General features: G+C 36.6%; 1 protein-coding gene across 2 annotated transcripts in view; it reads right to left on the bottom strand.

The window, feature by feature from the left end:
• The window catches only part of RPS6KA6 (ribosomal protein S6 kinase A6), a 145,279-nt gene that overhangs the window by 34,646 nt on the left and 89,416 nt on the right, over positions 1-21,217 (bottom strand). For both annotated transcript variants that reach the window (XM_070066736.2, XM_070066735.2), the window contains exons 14-20: positions 21,033-21,163; positions 20,532-20,654; positions 19,935-20,024; positions 19,086-19,244; positions 13,844-14,005; positions 7,091-7,167; positions 4,955-5,072 (exon numbers count right to left, since the gene is read on the bottom strand). In XM_070066736.2, coding sequence (XP_069922837.1) covers positions 4,955-5,072; positions 7,091-7,167; positions 13,844-14,005; positions 19,086-19,244; positions 19,935-20,024; positions 20,532-20,654; positions 21,033-21,163 — 860 coding nt within the window. The remainder of the gene's footprint in view (positions 1-4,954; positions 5,073-7,090; positions 7,168-13,843; positions 14,006-19,085; positions 19,245-19,934; positions 20,025-20,531; positions 20,655-21,032; positions 21,164-21,217) is intronic.

Here is a 21,217-nt window from a genome sequence, read left to right as displayed (position 1 = left end):
AATTTTAATTGATATACAATAATGGTACACACTATGAGATTCAATGTGGTTTTTGATGCATGTATATAATGTGTGGTGATCAAATCAGGATAATTAATATATCTACACCCTCAAACATTAATCACTTCTTTGTGGCAAGAACATTAAACATTTACTCTGCTAGCTGTTTTAAAACAGCTGTGGCATAGCAGGTAAAAGCCACCACCTGCAGTACCAGCATTCCACATGGGCACCGGTTCAAGTCCCGGCTGCTCCACTTCTGATCCAGCTCTCTGCTACGGCCTGGGAAAGCAGTGGAAGATGGCCCAAGTCCTTGGGCCCCTGCACCCACGTGGGAGACCTGGAAGAAGCTCCTGGCTTCTGGCTTCAGATTGGAACAACTCCGGCTGTTGTGACCAATTGAGGAGCGAACCAATGGATTGAAGACCTCTCTCTCGCTCTCTCTCTCTCTCTGCCTCTCTTTACCTCTCTGTAACTCTGACTTTCAAATAAATAAAATAAAATACACAAAACATTATTGTTAACTATAATCATTCTATGGAGCCGGCGCCATGGCGCAGTAGGTTAATCCTCCACCTGCAGTGCTGGCATCCCATATGGGCACCAGTTCTAGTCCCGGCCTCCCCTCTTCCAATCCAGCTCTCTGCTGTGGCCTGGGAAAGCAGCACCCTGCACCCCCTAGGAGATGGGAAGAAGCTCCTGGCTCCTGGCTTTGGATCATGCAGCTCCAGACATTGCGGCCATCTGGGGAGTGAACCAATGGAAGGAAGACCTTTCTTTCTGTCTCTCCCTCTCACTGTTGCAACTCTACCTCTCAAATAAATAAATAAAATCTTTTAAAAAAAACTATACTCACTCTATTGTGATTGTTTACCATTATTTATTCCTCCTAGCTAACTGTAACTGTATTCCTTGACGAACCTCTCCCCATCCCTATTCCTACCCTCAATATAATCCAGCAACCCCACTATTGAGTATAGATCCAAAAGAAATAAAATCAATATGTTAAGGAAATATCTGTATTTCTATGTTTATTTCAGCACTATTCACAATAGTCAAGATGCAGAGTCAACCCAGGTGCCCAATAACAGATGAATGGATAAAGAAAATGTGATATATGAAGAATCATCAAAAGGTTGACAGAAAAACTACACATAGATTTCAAAATTTTCTTGCACCAAAATAAGCTCATGTTAACTTGTTACAACATTTCTGAACAGTATCTAATCTGAGGTAATAAGGTTAAGACATCAATTTGAAAACAGTCTTTATCAGAGCAAGAAAAATTCTGCTAAAAGTGAAGCAAGAGCAAATGTTAAATAGATGGTGAACCTTGGATTGAATAATTTTGAAATCACTGATGTTTTACAGAAGTTCATGGGGACAATGCCTCAAGTAAATCAGTAGTTAAATGGATAACTAATTTTAAGAACGGATCATCTAGGGGTAGGTGTTGGTCACAGTAATTAAGATACCACTTGGGACACTACATCTCATATTGGAATGCCTGGGTTTGAATCCTGGATTTGCTTTCAATTTCAGTTTCCTGCTAATTCACACCCTGGGAAGCAGCAGATGACAGCTTAAATAGTTGGTGCTATGCCACCCATGTGGGAGACTGAGACTGAGTTCTAGGTTCCTGACTTCAGCCTGGCCCAGTACCAGCTATTGCAGGCATGTGGGAAGTGAACAAGTGGATGAATGATCTCACTCTCTCTCTCTGCCTTTCAAATAAATAAAAATAAAAGAAGGGACCATCACACGAATTTGTGAAGAGAGAAGAAATCTTGTTTGTGCCCAAATTGAAGCGGACTGACAATTAATAGCAGAAAAAACAGCCAACACCACAGACATCTCAATTGGTGTCAGCTTCAATCCGTTTGAAAAATTCTGACTAAAAATTTTAAGTGGAGCTTTCTGTTTGATGGGTGCCAAAACTACTGTGTCCAGAGCAGCTGAAAACAACAGCAGAACTCTAAATGGAAATTTTAATAGAATCATGATCCTGAAGCATTTCTTCAAAGAATTCCAACAGGAGATGGAATATGACTTTACCAATATGATCCTGAAAACAAAGTACAATCAAAACAATGGCTACCAAAAAGCAGAAGTGTTCCAATTAAAGCAGAAATGGACCAGTCAAAACCAAAAATCATGGCAACAGCTTTTTGGGATACTCAAGGTATTTTGCTTGTTGACTTTTGAGAGGACACTACATGTTTGTAATCATGTGGAATCTAAATACACTGATATCATAAAAGTAGAGATTAAAACAGTATCAACAGTTATTTTTTGTAAAGAAATTCAAGAGGCTCATCTGCATGGCTTCAAACACTGTAACTAATACTTGGCACAATGTATTTTCTGAAGCACAAACAGGATGAATTAAAAAAATGTGTTTAATTAATAAAAGTAGTTTCAACCACTTTACATGGAGATGTTTGCCAAATTATATACAAACCAAATTGCAAAGAAGCAGAATTTTGGAGTTAGAGGGAACAAAAGGCAGAATTCAGTCCTTATATTTTATAGATGAAAAAACTGAGGAAGCTAGTTAGTAGAAGATCAAGCATCAGCACTCAGTTCTCCTGGCTTCCAAATAAGTGTTCCTTCTACCACAGCACATAGCCTACCTGTGTTGGGGCTAAAATCCAATATAAGCATTTCTTCATTTTAATAATGTTTAAAAGGTAATGATAAATTCCTTATTTGTATTCTATTATAATCATATTAGACTTACTACGCAATATACTTCTCTAGAACTGGCTAGTATTCTTGAGATAATTAGGTTTTAACAATAGCAGACATTAATTATAAGGAACTCCTTTTTGATTTAAAATTTGTTGTACATCAAATTGTAGCTTAAAACTGACAACTTTTTTTCAGTTTAAAACTTAAAATTTGGGGAGCCAAAATTAAAAGAATTTTTAAAAGTATTAAAAAAGAATGTGTCTCATTAACATTTTTATTTTTATTAAATGTTGATGTGATAATATTTTGCATATACTGGGGCAAACAAAATATATTAAAATAATTTTACTTTTCTTTTTTAAATTTGGCTACTGAAAAAAACATTTTTAAAGATTTATTTATTTGAAAGGCAGAGTTACAGAGAAGCAGAGGCAGAGAGAGAGAGAGAGAGGTCTTCCATCCACTGATTCACTCTCCAGATGGCCACAATGGCCGGAGCTGTACTGATCCAAAGCCAGCAGACAGGAACTTCCTCTGGGTCTCCCATGTGGGTGCACAGGCCCAAGGACTTGGGCCATCTTCCTCTGCTTTCCCAGGCTACAGCAGAGAGCTGGATAGGAAGTGGAACAGCCGGGACTCAAACCAGTGCCCACGTGGGATACTGGCACTGCAGGCAGTGGCTTCACCCATTACTCCACAGAGCCAGTCCCAGAAAATTTTTAAATACATTGTCTAGCTTGTATTATATTTATCTTGGATAGCTCTAAGAAACCAATAATAAATATCTAGGGGCAATCATTTGCCACATAGCTTAAGATATTACTTGGGATGCCTGTATCCTCTATCACAGTGCCAGTGTTTCAGGCCAGGCTCTGCTTCTGATTCTTCTTCCTGCTAATCCACACACTGGGAAGCAGCAAGTGATGGCTCAAGGACCTGGGTCCCCATCAACTGCTTGGGAGACCTGGATTGAATTCTAGGCTCTTGATTTCAGCCTAGTCCACCCCAACTGTTGGGACATTTGGAGAATGAACAAACAGATGGAAGATCACTCCCTCTGTCCCTGTATCACTGCCTTTCAAATTAAAAAAAAATCTAAGGTGCTAATACTGGGCTACATATTCTCTTAAGTGTTATGGTTTGAACAAGATTTGGCCTTCAAACTCATGGAGGCATTTAAGGTTTAAAGACCAGAGTCTTATGTTAATGGTACTAAAAGAGTGGAAACACAATCTGGTTATGGTATTTAGCATGTGGGCTTACAGGCAGGTCATTAGGGATGTGCCCTTAGAGGGCACTTCTTGTGAGAGGTCTGATTATAAAACCCTGAGCCAAGCTAACACTCTCCTCCTCTGCTTTCTGGCTCACCATACAATCATTCTTCCACACTTTTTCTGACACGGCCATCCTCTGGCCACATATATTTGAACAAATGGTGCACACCTGATCTAGAACTATGATGTTCTAAAACAATGAGTCAAAATAAACTTACTTCCTTGTAAGTAGCTTGTCATAGGTATCTTGTAGTAATCAGAAGCCAATACACTAAAAGCAAGTTACATTGTAAAAATTGTCTACATAATTAATACTCAATTTCTGGGCTTAAAAACATGCAAACAATTATACTAAATCTAGAAATAAACTTTAATTATGTATTTTTCCCCGGATTTGAACTTTTGGTTTTGTTTTAAAATAGTAACTGGTTTTATATCTGTTGCACACACATAAACTTACAAGAAAGGAAGGAGGTTGAGAAGCACGTCAGGAAAAAAACGTCACTTTTGCACCTTGGTTAATGAGAGAGGCAGGCATTTGGTGTAGCAGTTCAAATGCAGGTTGGGATGCTTGCCTCCTATATTGGAGTATCTGGGTTCAAGTCTCGGTTTTGCTCCTGATTCTAGCTTCCTGTTAATGTGCACCCTGTGAGGCAGCAGATGATGGCTCCAGTAGTTTTGTTCCTGCCATCTACACAGGAGACCACCTCCTGGCTTCAGCCTGGCCCATCTTCCTACTTGTTAAGGACATTTGGGAAGTGAAGCAGCAGATGGAAGATCTCTATCTGTCTCTGTTTCTGCCTTTCAAATAAATAAATTTTAAAAATTCTTTAAAAAAAACAACACATCAATGTAAGCTTACTTAATTAAAAACAAATGTTGGCATATGACACCATGAGATCTCTACAAATATACACCAGATTAAAACTCAAAGATTTTTAGGAATTTAACATGCATACAACAAAACAAAATATATTTATAATTTATACCTTTGCTCCATCTGAAATACCATCCCAGTTTCCACCACTCAAGGAGAACTTTCCATTGCCTATACGCAGTAGTATCTCTTCAGGAGTATCATTGGGGCCATTAGCAAATGGAGTGTAGCTATTAATAAAATAGATTTTAATATACATCAGAGGCTAACATACATATTAAATACAACTGAAACCAAAGAATAGCAGATTACATGCCAATATTTACCATACTACTTAAGAATATCCAATATTTCCCTTCACCATTAACATCAAATTTCATATTACAAACAACAGACTTAATCCTAGTATATTATTTAATAAAATGGATACCCTTTTCTTTTATCTTAACCAGTTAATCAATGAAGTAAATCTATGGTCTTAAAACCAGAGCACAATAAAATACATTTTCTTTCAGCCTTAAGTTAGCAAACAAATATATCTACTATGAAGAAAATGTTGACCTTACAAAATTATAATATATTTTAGTGTATTGGTTCATTTTATTAATACTTTATCAGTATTATCATCCAAATAAAGTTAATACTTTAATTAATATTCACAAAAATTGATTGGTTAAATAGTTATATTAATGCAATAAGAAACTCCATAGTCACTGAAATTATTATGTAGATCAATACTCATAGAAAGACAAATATATAGAGTTCAAAGTTTTTCAAAATTAGTTATGGAATGACAAAAGGGGATCAATTTTGTACCATTTTTATAGATGGAACTGAAATTGCTATTTAAATTTTGGAATGGGAAGAGCAACTTATGGTTCAAAGTATGAAGATACATTATTGTGTTAATGTCTTAATTCCCTCATGTAACAAGTAAATTAAGATAACACTAAAACACAAATACACTCACAATTACTTTTTTTGTCAAAAATACTTGAAAGTAACAAGCTAGAAATTGTATTACACGAACTGCATTTAATATGTGAATTTTACCTTTAAGTTCAGTAGTAATTGCAGTTTATAACTAGTCTGCAATAGTTTGTAATTGTCTTGTAATGCACAGGAAAATATACTAACATATATAATTACCATGAAGTCAGTAAACAATGTGTCACCATTTTTATAACAAGTTGATATGTCAAATATATTTGAATTATACTAAATATACTCTTAAAACATCACACCTGGGGCTGGCGTTGTGGCAAAGTGGGTTAAGTTGCCACTTGCAATGCTGGCATCCCATATAAGTGCCGGTTTGAGTCCCAGCTGCTCCACTTCCAATCCAGCTCCCTGCTAATGTGCCTGGGAAAGAAGTGGGAAATGGCCCAAGTGCTTGGGCCCTTGCCACCCATGTGGGAGACCCGCATGAAGTTCCTGGCTCCTGGTTTCAACCTGGCCCAGACCTGGCTATTATGGCCATTTTGGGGAATGAACCAGCTGATGCAAGACCTCTTTCTCTCCCTCTCTCTCTAACTCTGCCTTGCAAATAAATAATCACACACACACACACACACAAAAATCACACCCAGGTATATTATAATTACTTGCTAAATCTGGCCTTTTTCTCTGTCATAAGTCTGTTAGAATAATTTCTACCATAAATTTTCATTTCTAACTAGAAGTGCTACTAATTATTAAAAGTAAAATAGCACTTGCATTATTTGTAAATTACTGATATTAACATAGTCCAATTGTTATACATTTGTTTTGAATGTATCTTTATCTTTCTAGAGGAAGGAAATTATGTTACTGTAGTTTAGTATTGTTACCACTTAAATTTGTTCTAAAGTACAATGTTACTAAATTTCCATTGCTAAGACAGCCAAAATTCAAGTTAAAAAAGTTAATACCAACAAGGTCAGTGGGCAAATTCCTGCTGAAACATAAAATTAAGGTATGATCAAGTAAACATTTTCAAAAAGTACTTCACTCAATGTAAAAAAAAATAAAAATGTATATTTTAAAGTAGTATCAGTTGAAAACTATCTTTTAACTACTATAACTTAATACTATCTCATTTCATACCTTACTTTATTTTTTCATTTGATAAGCAAAAATATATAATATTTGGAAATGTTAATAGCATCTTCCTTAAGTTTATTTTCCTCTGTCCTCTTTCTAGATGAAGAAATGTTAGTGAAATTAAAAAAAAATGATGTGAGTACTTTTGAGAATATATGTTTCTTACCCAGCCAACATCGTGTAAAAAAGGACTCCTAAACTCCAAATATCACAAGCAGCATCATATCCCTGTTGCATAAGAACCTAAGAAAGAAATACAATGTCAGTCTAAACTCAATTTTCTCATCTAAAATAAAACTGTTTTGATTCTAATATTCTTTCAAATGTTCACAATAAAAAAACTTACCTCATTTTTGTCATTTAAAGATTATGTCTTCTGCAATTAGCATGCACTGAATAAACAGGTATTATTATATGATGATTAAGTAACATGGACAATGCAAAAAAATTTTGTTAACATGATTCTTTACCTCAATCAACTTTCACTAGCCCTCTGAGGAAACCAGATTAACATGTACAGAGTATTTAATATATACTATAAAAAATACTAAGGCTTTTAATTCTGATACTGACTCTATAAAGTTTATATTATTATATTTCAATTTTAAATAAGAGGAAATTGAGGTGAATATTAAGTAACTTGCCCAACATCACAACACTAGTTAAGTAGTACAGCAAGCATTACACTGAACCCTGTACTTTTTTTTTCTTTTTTCTTTTTTCTTTTTTACAGGGAGAGTGGACAGTGAGAGAGAGAGACAGAGAGAAAGGTCTTCCTTTTTGCCGTTGGTTCACCCTCCAATGGCCTCCACGACCAGCGCGCTATGGCCGGCGCATTGCGCTGATCCGAAGCCAGGAGCCAGGTGCTTCTCCTGGTCTCCCATGGGCTGCAGGGCCCAAGCACTTGGGCCATCCTCCACTGCACTCCCTGGCCACAGCAGAGAGCTGGCCTGGAAGAGGGGCAACCGGGACAGAATCCGGCGCCCTGACCGGGACTAGAACCCGGTGTGCCGGCGCCGCAAGGCGGAGGATTAGCCTAGTGAGCCGCGAACCCTGTACTTTTAATATCTATAACTGCTTGCTTACTATACACGCAACGGTAGGATAATGTATGATCTCAAGAAAGCAAAACAAATTTATATTTTACATACAAGGCTGATATCTTGAAAACAGCAGTATATTTCCGGATCACAAAGGCACATTTAATAAATTCTGAATAGCCTCATGAATTTTTCATATAACAATGCAGGTAGCTTGTTTTTTGCTCTTAGAGCCAATGTTAATAACAATCAAATATCTTTATTATATATTCATGTGAGATTTCTCTATGAGTTAATAGAGTTTGCTTGAAAAAATAAAGAGATGAAATGAGGCCATTTTTTTCATTTGGAAAAACAAACCCACTTAAAACCTCTAGGCATAGGAACAAAGTAGAAACATTATTAATGCATTAACATTGGGTATTGCATAACCACCGGCATGGCCATTTCATTTATAGAAGGCTAAAAATATTAATATTTGACTTTCACAACTGCCACAAATGAATAATGACTATATACTAACTTAAAATTCAAGGTACAATTTTCTTCCTAGTCAAAGTATATTTATTAAGACACACATGTGTAGAATTGAGACGCTAAAGAGGATATCAAAAACCACATGTAGGGTCCAAGATTGTGGCATAGCATGTAAAGCCATTGTCTGCAATGCCAGCATCTTACATCAGCACCAATTCATGTCCCTGTTGTTCCATTTCCAATCCAGCTCCGCACTAATGCGGAAAAGCAGCAGAAGATGGTCCAAGTGTTTGGGTACCTGCAACCCACCTGGGATAACTGAAAGAAGTTCCTCACTCCTATCTGGGAAGTGAACCAGCAGATGGAAGATCTCTCTCTTTTTCTCCCTCTCTCTGTAATTCTGACTTACAAATAAACTAAAATAAATGTTGAAAAATACATATAACTGGCTTATACAATCAACACAAGCAGAGAATACAATGGCCCTAATAAATGAGGTACAGCTGTTCTATGCATAGTACAGTAAACCTAAGCTGGTATACTCTAGTAAAATATAAACCTTACTGTTTTATTCCCCTCTTCTTTCCTTTTCTCATTACCTCTTTCATTTCTGGGTATAGCCATGTTTTCCCTGGTTCCCTGACACATGCACATTTAGGGCCACTGCTTACGAAATAGTTGGACAGGTAAGAGTTAGTGAGTGAGTCAGATATGAGTATTTCACATTTCCATAACCTTATTAGTTATGATAACAGAGTTGCACAGGAGGTATCACATTGCTTAATTAGCGGCAATCATGAAAAACTTGTTTTAGATTTACCTTACACTTAAACATATTTTACATGGATAAAGAGGAGGTTGTCCACTTTTGTTCTAGAGCTAGTTCTCACTCCCCTATAACAGTGAGAACATAAAGCCACATACAAACACACACAAAAAAGGCAGAGCGATGGGATAAATGAAAGAGTATAGAACAGAGGCCATCTTACAAATTTTTTTACTTGCATCAGGTTATTTACAAATAAGACAGAAGTCACAATTAAATTAGTCAATGACCTAACCTTCTAATTTGGCATCCCAAATCAGCAAAAAGTAAAATACACAGAGATTCCCATTATCTTTGATCTGAAGTTCAAATTAATTCATATTTAGGGCAAAACATATGACAGCTCAAACCCAGACAAAGCAGGATAACTTGAAAATTACTTCATCAAGAGCTGCAGGCAAAAGATCTTTCAACTTTATTGTAAATGCCATTAATTCAGGAACATTCTTATACCTCAATAGACATTAAGTATTAGTTGAATAATATAACAATGTATTTGCCTTTATAAAAGTATAAGATAGATTTAGAGATATATTAACTTTTGCAACATTAGTAGAAAAGCATATCTACTGAGTAAATCTTAACAGGTTGATCAAAATGATGCATATCCTAAAATGTCAGTGAATATTCCCTCTTTTTGTTTAGCTAAAATTATAAATAATCAGCAGATCTCTGGGGGCTGGTGCCGTGGCTCACTTGGTTAATCCTCTGTCTGCGGCGCCAGCATCCCATATGGGTACCGGGTTCTGGTCCCATCTGCTCCTCTTCCAGTCCAGCTCTCTGCTGTGGCCCGGGAGGGCAGTGGAGGATGGCCCAAGTGCTTGGGCCCCTGCATCCGTGTGGGAGACCAGGAGGAAGCACCTGGCTCCTGGCTTTGGATTGGTGCAACGTGCCGGCCGTAGCGGCCATTTGGGAGGTGAACCAACGGGAAGGTTGCGCTGATCCGATGGCAGGAGCCAGGTACTTATTCTGGTCTCCCATGCAGGTGCAGGGCCCAAGCACTTGGGCCATCCTCCACTGCACTCCTGGGCCATAGCAGAGAGCTGGAATGGAAGAGGAGCAACCAGGACAGAATCCGGTGCCCTGTGTGCCGGCGCCGTAGGCAGAGGATTAGCCTATTGAGCCGGCCTCAGCAGATCTTTTAGCCAACAAGGATTCTTTATGCACTGTGATGAAATAATGAATGGATAGTCCCACAAATGCTATTATCTACTGAAGTGTCTACATGGATTCTAGAATCTTTCTGATCCTAGTTTTAAACAGAATACATTTTATATACTTCATTAATATCTTTTGACAGGATCTGAAATTTTAGAACCTTTACCAAAAATGTCTTCTGTGTTTCATTCACAACAATTTATATATATATATATATATATACACACACACACACACACACACACACACTGATTATTAGCAGGGGCTTAAGAATTTGATAATAAAAATTTTCTAAGCATTTGAAAATACAAGTACTAGCTAACGTTAGTCTAGGTTCTAATTATGAAGAAGTGGTCTCCACATTCCCACCTGAAAACCTTCACTATTACAATGGTCAAAGTGTCTGACTACAATGGAAGTCTGTTAGGACAAAAAAAATTAATGGCTTGTATTCTACTCTCTGTATCTGCATTCATTCAAAGATGTTTACATAATGATTAACCTAAAAATATTTACCTAGCCATTAATCTAAGTACTGACACACTGTATATTTTTCATTTTAATGTGTGTTTTGAGTTGTTCATTTGGGACGCATTCACCCCTAACTTGTTTACAGTGAGAAGATTCCATAATACCAATGGGTCTTGGTCCAGAAGAGTAAGTCAGTAGTAAGAAATTGCCCATAAAAATAGTTATTCTATGCTCTGTTGTGATGTATACTGCATAAACCTGTTAGAATATTTAAGATGAGCACATATTGTATGCTTAACAGAAGAGCCCTAATCTCAACTATTCTGTCCTCCTATCCTATAAAACCACTGAAGTCTCCTAGAAAGGCTAATATTTTTATGTCCAAACTGTTATCACACTCTTGGGAAGCAGTACAATAACTTCTTATTGGATGATATGTCTCAATTTTTATTATGGGAAATACAGTACTGCATGTTACAACACAAAAACATGTAGATTCACTACTCTGTGAATTTCATTAAAATACAGACTAGATAAATGCATAATTTCTTTTAAAAATATTTATTTGAGAGGCAACGTTACATAGAGAGAGAGGGACAGTGAGAAAGGTTTTCCATCCACTGGTTCACTCCCCAAATGGCCCTAACAGCCGGATCTGGGCCAATCCGAAGCCAGGAGTCAGTAGTTTCTTCCAGGTCCCCCATGTGAGTGCAGGGGCCCAATCACTTGGGCCATCTTCCACTGCTTTCCCAGGCCATGAGCAGAGAGTTTGATTGGAAGACAAGCAGCTGGGACTCGAACCAGCGCCCACATGGGATGCCGCCACTGCAGGCAGAGACTTAGCTTACTAAGCCACAGTGCAGGCCCCAGTGCATACTTTTTGAAAGGGAAAATATTTATATATATATATATATATATATATATATATATATAAAAGGCCCATAAGACAGGTATAAAGCATATGCCAGGGGCCGGCACAGTGACGTAGCACGTAAAGCTGCCACCTGCAGTGCCGCCATCCCATATGGGTGCCAGTTCAAATCCCGGCTGCTCCACTTCCAATCCAGCTCTCTGCTATAGCCTGGGAAAGCAATAGAAGATGGCTCAAGTCCTTGCGCCCCTGCACCCGTGTGGGAGACCCAGAAGAAGCTCCTGGCTCCTGGCTTCGGATTGGCACAGCTCCGGCCACTGCGGCCAACTGGGGAGTGAACCAGCAGATGGAAGACCCCGCCCCTCTCTGTCTCTCCTCCTCTGTCTGTATAACTCTGACTTTCAAATAAATAAATAAATCTTTTTGAAAAATCAGTTGTCATTTTTTCCTCAGGATCACTCTCTTAGAGCAAAATTTAGTAAATTTTAAAGTAAGAATTTATTATTATTAGAAAGTCACTTTCTATGTTTATTTTCTTTAGAAAAATTTTCTACAACTTACTTTAAAACATAGATTCAGGAAACAGGCATTTGGCACAGCAGTTGGGCCACCACTTGAGATACCCACATCCCATGTCAGAGTGCCTGGGTAAAAGTCCTGGCTCTGCTCCCAATTCTAGCTTCCTACTGATTCATGCACTGGGAGGCAATGGATGATGGTTCAAGGGGCTGGGCCCCTGCCACCCACATGGGAGATGTGGATTGAGTTCCTGGTTCCTGACTTTGGCTTGGCCCAGCCCCAAATATTGTGGTCTTTTAGGGAACAGACAGACTTCTGTCTGTCCCAACCCCTTGACCTTTCAAATAAATAAAGTTTTATTGATCATAACATACAAACAGCTTGTGTTACATCTAATGTTTAATATTACCATGAAAGGGCCAGTATTTCATATAAACATAAAATTTAAAATATGCATATGTGATAAAAACCTTCAAATTATTTTACCCTGCCTCTTCACTGGAGGCAGTGGTGATGGCTCAAGCAGTTTTTCCTGCCACCAGCCAAGAGACCTTGAATGGGTTCCTGGTTCCCAGCATTGACTTGGCCCAATGCTGGCCATTGCAGGCATTTGGATAATATATGGCAAATGGGAGATTGTTTCTCTACTCTCTCTTTCTACTTCTCAAATAAAAAAGCTAAGTTTATTTTGATGCACAAAATTTTAAATCCATGCATAGATTTTTTTCATAATATGCATTTTCCATGCACTTTTTTGAAGTACTCTCATATAAGCACAGTTCCTAACTTGAAAACAAAACTTATAAAGAATTTACAATGGTCAATGACATCCCTGATTGATTTTTCAACAAGTTAACTTTCATAGCTATGAAAGTAGGTACTGTCAAACCTTCTTTCCCATAGCCAGAACTGATTATTGGAATTTCCCAAATGTGTCATCTTCACTCCAGAGCCTCTCTGGCCTCACATTTCCTGACTCTTCCCCCTAAGATCTATGTACAATGTTATTTGCCATTAAAAAAACCCTCTCTGTTTACAAAAACACCTGTAAGGCTATTTTCCGAAGAGCCAAAATATCCTAAAAAGAAGGATGCCACAGCCATATATGCATGCTATGCATAATGATATAAATTATCTCGTATTCAGTACAAACTAATTTATCTGAAAATGTATCTTACTTTTTTACTAAGTGAATACTGGCTTTTGAATAAGTCACGTAAGTACTTTGCACTTCAGTTTCCTCATTTAGAATATGCAATAATATGTTCAAGCTTTGTGGTTAGCTTTACCATACCTTCTAGTTCTAAACTGGTATGATGCTGAAATTATAATATGGCTTAATGTAACATAATAGTCTGATTATTACATTCAGGTTAGTTTTAGATGATAGTTACTAATTCAAAATTAATATTAGGGTTTATCAGAATTCATTGATTTATAGTTGCGAGAAGACAAGATAAATCAGCTTTTACCTGTCTACCATAGTATATACACGACATCATATACACCCAACTGAAGAAGAAGAATTAAAGACAAATACTGAAGTTAAAAAAATACCTCAGGTGCTACAAAGTTTGCAGTGTAGCATGGAGTTAAGAGAAGTCCATTTTCTCCTCGAAGCTGTTTTGCAAACCCAAAATCACAGATCCTAATTGAATCTGCATTGGCTGATTCATCCATGTATAAAATATTACTAGGTTTAAGATCACGATGAACAACCTTGAACACAAAATAAAAAGTATCACATTTCTACAGTTAACTAAATATCTGTGGAGTAAAACATCTTAATACTATTTCCAGCAAAAGAAACTTCTTCAATTACAAAAACCTAAAAATGTTTTTTTCTCCAACCTTAACAGTCTGAAGTATACACCAGAAATTATATTTCTATCAGATAGATGCTCCTGTTTTAAATATCCAAACCCAACTCTCAGTTCCACTTTTGTACACTAAGACTCTACTAAACAATTCATCCCAAGGTAAACAACTGTAAAACATGGACATAATTTAAAAACCTGAAGGTACAGGAGAATGAACAGAAACAGATAAACTGGTGAGGAACACGACATTGAGCTGAAGGAACACAGTGATCTATACAAGTAGGTTCCCACATCTGTGGCTTTTAGTTCCAGTTGTATAGTCACTATGGTGCATAGTGATAGTGAAAACACATGTGGAACAATCTGTATTTTCCTGGCCTTGGATTACCAGAAAAGAGATTTTGGGAAACTGTGAATGCTAAGAGGGGGCATACTAAACATAAAGAGCAAAAACTGACCCCTGAATCAGAAGTGTGTTGAAGGAGTCAAAACAGTTGATATAGACAAAAACATTAACAGAGACCAGACAGCTGTCTGAACAACAGCTTTCAGTTTCAAAGGAAATAATAATCACCACTGGAGAAAAGTACCAGAATAAAAATTACCATAACTTAATGCCAGACTATGATATAATCCAAAATTATCTGATTTTTATAAAAAGAACCTAAAAAAAGAAACAGTCTCAAGGAAAAAGAAAACCAATTAATTCTGACTGAGATGAATCACACTGGAACTAACAAGGATTTTAAAGTGGCTATTGGAACTATCATCAATGAAGTAAAAAAAAACATGCTTTCAATACATGAACCTCTTAGCAGAAAAATCAGAACTCTCAGCAGAAAAACAGAAAGAATGAAGAAGAACCAACAGAATTCTGAAATTTCTTCTATGATGATTTTCCTGTTACTACTGTCCACTTTATTTCATCTAGCTTTACCATTATAAGCAGTTTATTACACTGAAAGTTTTTTTAAGGACAAGGATCACGTTTTAACTCATGTATGAATCTCCAACACCTTTTACAATGCCTGGCATGTAGAAACGGTCATTATGCCTCTGTTATCAATTTATTTAACTGATAAAACCTGAAGCTTTATAAAGTAAATCAAGAAGAAATGCTGGGGCCGCCGCTGTGGCGTAGCCGGTAAAGCCATTGCCTGCAATGCCAGCATCCTATATGGGTGCTGATTTGAGTCCTGGCTGCTCCACTTCCATAGCTCTCTGCTCTGGCTTGAGAAAGCAGTAGAAGGTGGTGCAAGTCCTTGGGCCCTGCACCCGCATGGGAGACCTGGAAGAAGCTCCTGGCTCCTGGCTTCAAATCGGCATAGCTCCGGCTGTTGCAGCCAATTGGGGAGTGAATCAGTGGATGGAAGATTCTCTCTCTCTCTCTAACTCTTTGAAATAAAATAAATAATTATTTTAAAAAAGGAAGAATGCTTATTCTTTGCTCAAAAAATCTAGTTATCCTTTACTTTAAAAAAACTGACAAAGATAATTAAGGAACTAAATCATCATAAAACTATTATTTTGTTACTGTAAAATTTATTTGAAAAAACTGAGAATGTATTCTATTATATCACAACAAAAATTAAGTTAATTTCTATTAATTTTAAGAAGGGACCACAGAATTTTCATTGTGTCAAATCTGAACTGTTGTTTTTTTTAAATATTTGTAGTTAAGAGGGTATGTCTGCACTACTACAACTGATTCAAACTTAAATTTTTAAAATTGCTACTCTGTTTCCTTCTAAAACTATACATAAAACTGACTTTTGAAACTCATTTAATTTGCCTTCATTTTGAAGTAAGTGAAATAACAAGCCTGCCCCTCTACCACAAAATATATTATATTAATAATTCACATTTTTTTTTGGACAGGCAGAGTTAGACAGTGAGACAGAGAGAGAGAGAGAAAGAGAGAAAGGTCTTCCTTTTCCGTTGGTTCACCCCCCAAAGTGGCCGCTACGGCCGGCGTGCCACACTGATCCGAAGCCAGGAGCCAGGTGCTTCCTCCTGGTCTCCCATGCAGGTGCAGGGGCCAAGCACTTGGGCCATCCTCCACTGCCTTCCCGGGCCACAGCAGAGAGCTGGACTGGAAGAGGAGCAACCAGGACAGAATCCGGTGCCCCGACCGGGACTAGAACCCGGGGTGCTGGTGCCGCAGGCCGAGGATTAGCCAAGTGAGCTGTGGCACCTGCCAATAATTTATATTTTTAGAATTAAACTCTTGTCCTGACTGTTGATGTACAATGTAATACTTTATCCCTTTTAGTATTTTCTCTTTGTTTTGTTCTAGTACTATTGGTTGAACTCTGTGATTAACACACAATTATTCTTAGGTGTTTAAATTTTAACTGAAAAATGATCCCTGTTAAATATAAGAGTGGGAATAAGAGAGGGAGGAGATGTACAATTTGGGACATGCTCAATCGGACTTGCCCAAATGGTGGAGTTAGAATCATGCCAGGGGATCCCAATACAATCCCATCAAGGTGGCATGTACCAATGCCATCTCACTAGTCCAAGTGATCAATTTCAGTTCACAATTCATCACATTGATAGGTCTAAGAGTCAAAGGGATCACACAAACAAGTCTAGTGTCTGCTAATACTAGCTGATAGAATCAAAAAAGGAGAGAACAATCCCTCATGGGAAGCGGGATACACAGCAGACTCATAGAATGGCAGATGTCCTAAATAGCACTCTGGCCTCAGAATCAGCCCTTAAGGCATTCGGATATGGCTGAAGAGCCCATGAGAGTATTTTAGGCATGGAAAGCCAAGACACCCTGGAAAAAAAAAATTGGAAGATCTAAATGGAAGATCTCTGTGAGTGAGATCCCAGTGGAAAGAATGGGGCCATCAAAGAAGGAGGTACCTTTCTCTGAAGGGAGGAGAGAACTTCCACTTTGACTATGACCCTGTCGGAATAAGATTGAAGTCGGCAAACTCAAAAGCTTCCATAGCCTTGGCAACTCATGACTAGAGCCTGGGGAGATTACTGATGCCATAAACAAGAGTGTCAAATTGTTAAGTCAACAACAGGAGTCCCTGTGTACTTACTTCTCATGTGGGATCTGTCCTTAGTGTGTTTTCCAATGCGAAGTAATTGCTATAACTAGTACTGAAACAGTATTTTACACTTTGTGTTTCTGTGTGGGTGCAAACTGATGAAATCTTTACTTAATATATACTAAATCAATCTTCTGTACATAAAGATAATTGAAAATGAATCTTGATGTGAATGGAATGGGAGAGGGAATGGGAGATGGGAGGGGTGTGAGTGGGAGGGAAATTATGGGCGGGGGGAGCCATTGTAATCCATAAACTGTACTTTGGAAATTTATATTTACTAAATAAAAAACAAAAAAAATTTTCTTACTATAATTGAGGGAGGGGGGTTGCCAAGAGTCAAGATTTATAGTCCTCAAACAAGCTCATTAGAAAATGGACAATAGGTCTAAACAGACAATTATCAAAACAAAAGCAAGACATATGAATGGTTAACAGGTACATGAAAAAATGTTCAGTATCAATAATCATCAGGGAAACGCAAATTAAAACTACACTGTGATACCACCACACTCTAGTAAGACTGGCCATTATTGAAAAGACAAAAAAAAAAAAAAAAGACACGCACTGAGCTGGTAATGCCAACATCCCATATGAGTAACCAGCTCAAGTTCTGGCTGCTCTACTACTGACCCAGCTTCCTGCTAATGCACCTGGGAAGGCAGTGTATGATGGCCCCAGCACTTGGGCTGCTGGCACATGTGTGAGAGACCTGGATAGAGTTCCTGGTTCCTGGCTTCAGCCTGGCCCACAGCTAGCTGTTGCAACCATCAAGAGAGCCAACCAGCAGATGGAAGATGCCTCTCTCTCTCTCTGAATCTCTACCTTTCAAATAAATATTTTGTAAAAAGACAAAAAACAACAAGTGTTGAAAAGGATGTGGAGAAAAAGGAAACCTTGCATACTCTTGGTGGGAATGTAAAATAGTATACTCATTGTGAAAAATGCAATGATATAGAGGTTTCTCAAGAAACCATGAACATAACTACCATATGATATAGCCATCTCACTTCTGTGTATATACCCAAGAGAAATGAAATCCAGCTGTCAAAGAGACATCTGTACTCCCATTATTATTAGCACTATCCACAATAGCCAGGAAGCAGAAACGATCTAAGTGCATTATCAACCAATGAATGGATAAAAAAAATGTAGTACATATAAGTAATGAAATATTCCTCAGCCATAAAAAGGGATGAAATCTTGTCATTTGCAACAACACAATGGAACTGGAGGTTATTATGTTAAGTGAAATATGTTAAGCTCAAAAATACAAATATTACATGATCTCACTCCTATGAGGAATCTGACCAAAACTATGGGTGATCTCATGGAAGCTAAAAATACAATTGTAGTTACCAGAGACTGAGGAGGGAAGCAGTGCAGGAGGGACTGGGAAAGGCTGATTGACAGGATCTAGGCTATTGCTACACAGGAATAAAACCTGTGTTAAATTTTTTAAATGAAGAATGTTTTAAAAAGATTTACAGTCTTTATATATAGTTTGAATAATACCCACAATATGTCCTTAGATAATACTTTTATGCTTCATTCTCAAGTTTGATTAGGTTTAGTAGCTTCCAACTCAAGGTTAGATACATTAAAATAATTCAAACCACTTTTAAAACTAATATGCCACAATCGCTTCTTGGCTTTTATCTAAGATCAAGTGTAGTAAAACTAATACGCCACTAGGCCAGGGCCACCAGGCAGAGGGAATTAATAAAGCATTAGCCAATTTCCTGAATCCATAGCTTTTACTATATTAATAGCTTTATTAGGATATTCCCTAAGAAAATACATAAATGAAAGAAAAAGCAATTCATTGCAGATGGCATCATCTCCTATATATAATTTTATTAAGATGTAAGTCCCAGAAGCAAAAGAAATAATACAATTACAACTTACTCCTTGACAATGAAGATAGTCAACTGTCTTAGTTATTACATACAGTACATCACTAGCTTCCTGTTCTGAGAAACTTTTTTGTTTGAGAATACGATCCAGGAGTTCTCCTCCTTTCATCAAATCTGTAACAAGGTATATGTATCTACCATCATCAAAGACCTAAAAAAGATATTTTCAAAACATAATTATTTAAAAATTTACAATTCTAAAATGTTCAAAATACTTTGCCTTTCCAGTCAACATCTCATATTTAAAAGAAGACACTGCTCCTTTCCTACTAATGTAGTAAGGCTATACTGAAGGTTGAATCAGTTAATCTCCTACATGTCCTCGAAGATCATGCTCAACATACATTTTTATTAAATTTCAAAGATATAGGTTATAGTCTATCAAAAGACATGAATAAAAGAATAGAATGCTGTGCCTCTCAAATGACATCAGTATCATTTTTACTGTATTATAGTTACTTTATTTCTCTAACAGTTACCTTCTTTCTGAAATAAATATATTATTTGTTAATTAATACCTCCTCTAAGTCCATTATCTGATATAGTATCTGAAATGTTTGTTAATTAATATGTATAGGAAGGAGATTAAATAAGAGAAATATTTACACCCTTTTCATGCAGGGTCAGGATATATGAGATTATATATTTATCACATATACACATACACTCACACATATATACACACAGAATTGCAAGAAAAAGCTGCATTGGCAAATTTTAGGATGTTGAGATTTTGTGGCATGAAATTAAAAATACCACAGAATCAAATGCAACAAATAAGATAAAGTTCCAAGTCATAACTTCAGCAGGTTAACTGACACCCAGATTTAAAAATACCTACATCCTTTAAAGTAATAATGTTTGGATGCTGTCCATAGCGCATCAGAATCTCAATTTCTTCTGATGGGTCTCGTTTACTTTTGTCAATGATCTAAGACCAAGAAGAGAAAAGTCTCAGACAACAAAAAATTATTTTCTTTATCTATAAAGGATTTAAATATGGTTATACATTAAACAAATACTTAAAAACCCAAAAAACAATGCTTACCTCATTATTTTAATGTTTAACAATTTCTTATAACTGAAACTTAATAGAAAAAATAAACAAGAGTACTTTAACATTATGTTCCATATCACTAAAATTGTACTACATGATAATGTGATCCAAATGTGATTATAATTCTCACAATTGGTCAATCTTAACATATTACATTAAAGAGAAACCATTCAAAAGCAAAAAATTCATTTAATACACTGATCCTCTAAAACAAAGCCTTGAAAAGAAACTCGAAATGAAAATATTAAGTCTTAAAATGAAAATATTAAGTCTTAGAGTTCTTCCCCATCATATCTTTCCCATCTCCACTGTAAATATATTTACCTGCACTTTAAATTAAATACATAAAAAGCAAATTAAAATTAGTCTTAGAGACAATACCTTCACTGCAAATTCCATGTTGGTAGTTTTATGTACACATCGCTTGCAAACGGAATAGGAGCCAACACCGATATCCTCTTTCAATTCATACACTTCACCAAATTGTGCAGCATTTCCATTTATCTGGTATTTTTTATAAAAATAAAATACTAAAGATAATGACATTTCACATTTTCTATTTTATCCTAAATATATATTTCTCTTGAATCTTAAAAAAACCATTCTAAATTTTTGTTAATATTTATAAATGGTTTATGGCAATTATGAGCCAATCCTAAACTGTAGGCTTTCTGGATCTCCAAAGTCAGTATAATAAATTGATAGCGTATAAACTGGCCAAATATTTTCTTGCCAAAACAGACCACATAAATATAATTAAAGTTACTACTCCTTTTTTCCAAAACATATAAAGTAACAATCACTTTTTAAAAAGCTACTGAAAATTTATTAGAAATAACTGGAAGAAATAATTATCCCCAAACGTGCTTAAGTGGAATTTACCTGAACAATTGGTAATACATTTGCACTTGTGATAGGAGTTATTTTATATTCTTCTGCAATAGACGTTGCAACAAAGCTGAATCCTTTGAAGAGTTGATGAGCATTTGCACTGGCTGGTAAACCAGGAGAATCTAATTTCAAAATAATTATATTTAATTAGAACTACACAAAAATCTATGATATAC

The sequence above is a fragment of the Oryctolagus cuniculus genome, chromosome X (assembly GCF_051225735.1).
Source record: "Oryctolagus cuniculus isolate XC-2025 breed Fujian yellow rabbit chromosome X, ASM5122573v1, whole genome shotgun sequence".
Lineage (NCBI taxonomy): Eukaryota > Metazoa > Chordata > Mammalia > Lagomorpha > Leporidae > Oryctolagus > Oryctolagus cuniculus.
The sequence above is the reverse complement of the archived record's forward strand: the minus strand, read 5'-3'. Positions and strand labels throughout refer to the sequence as shown.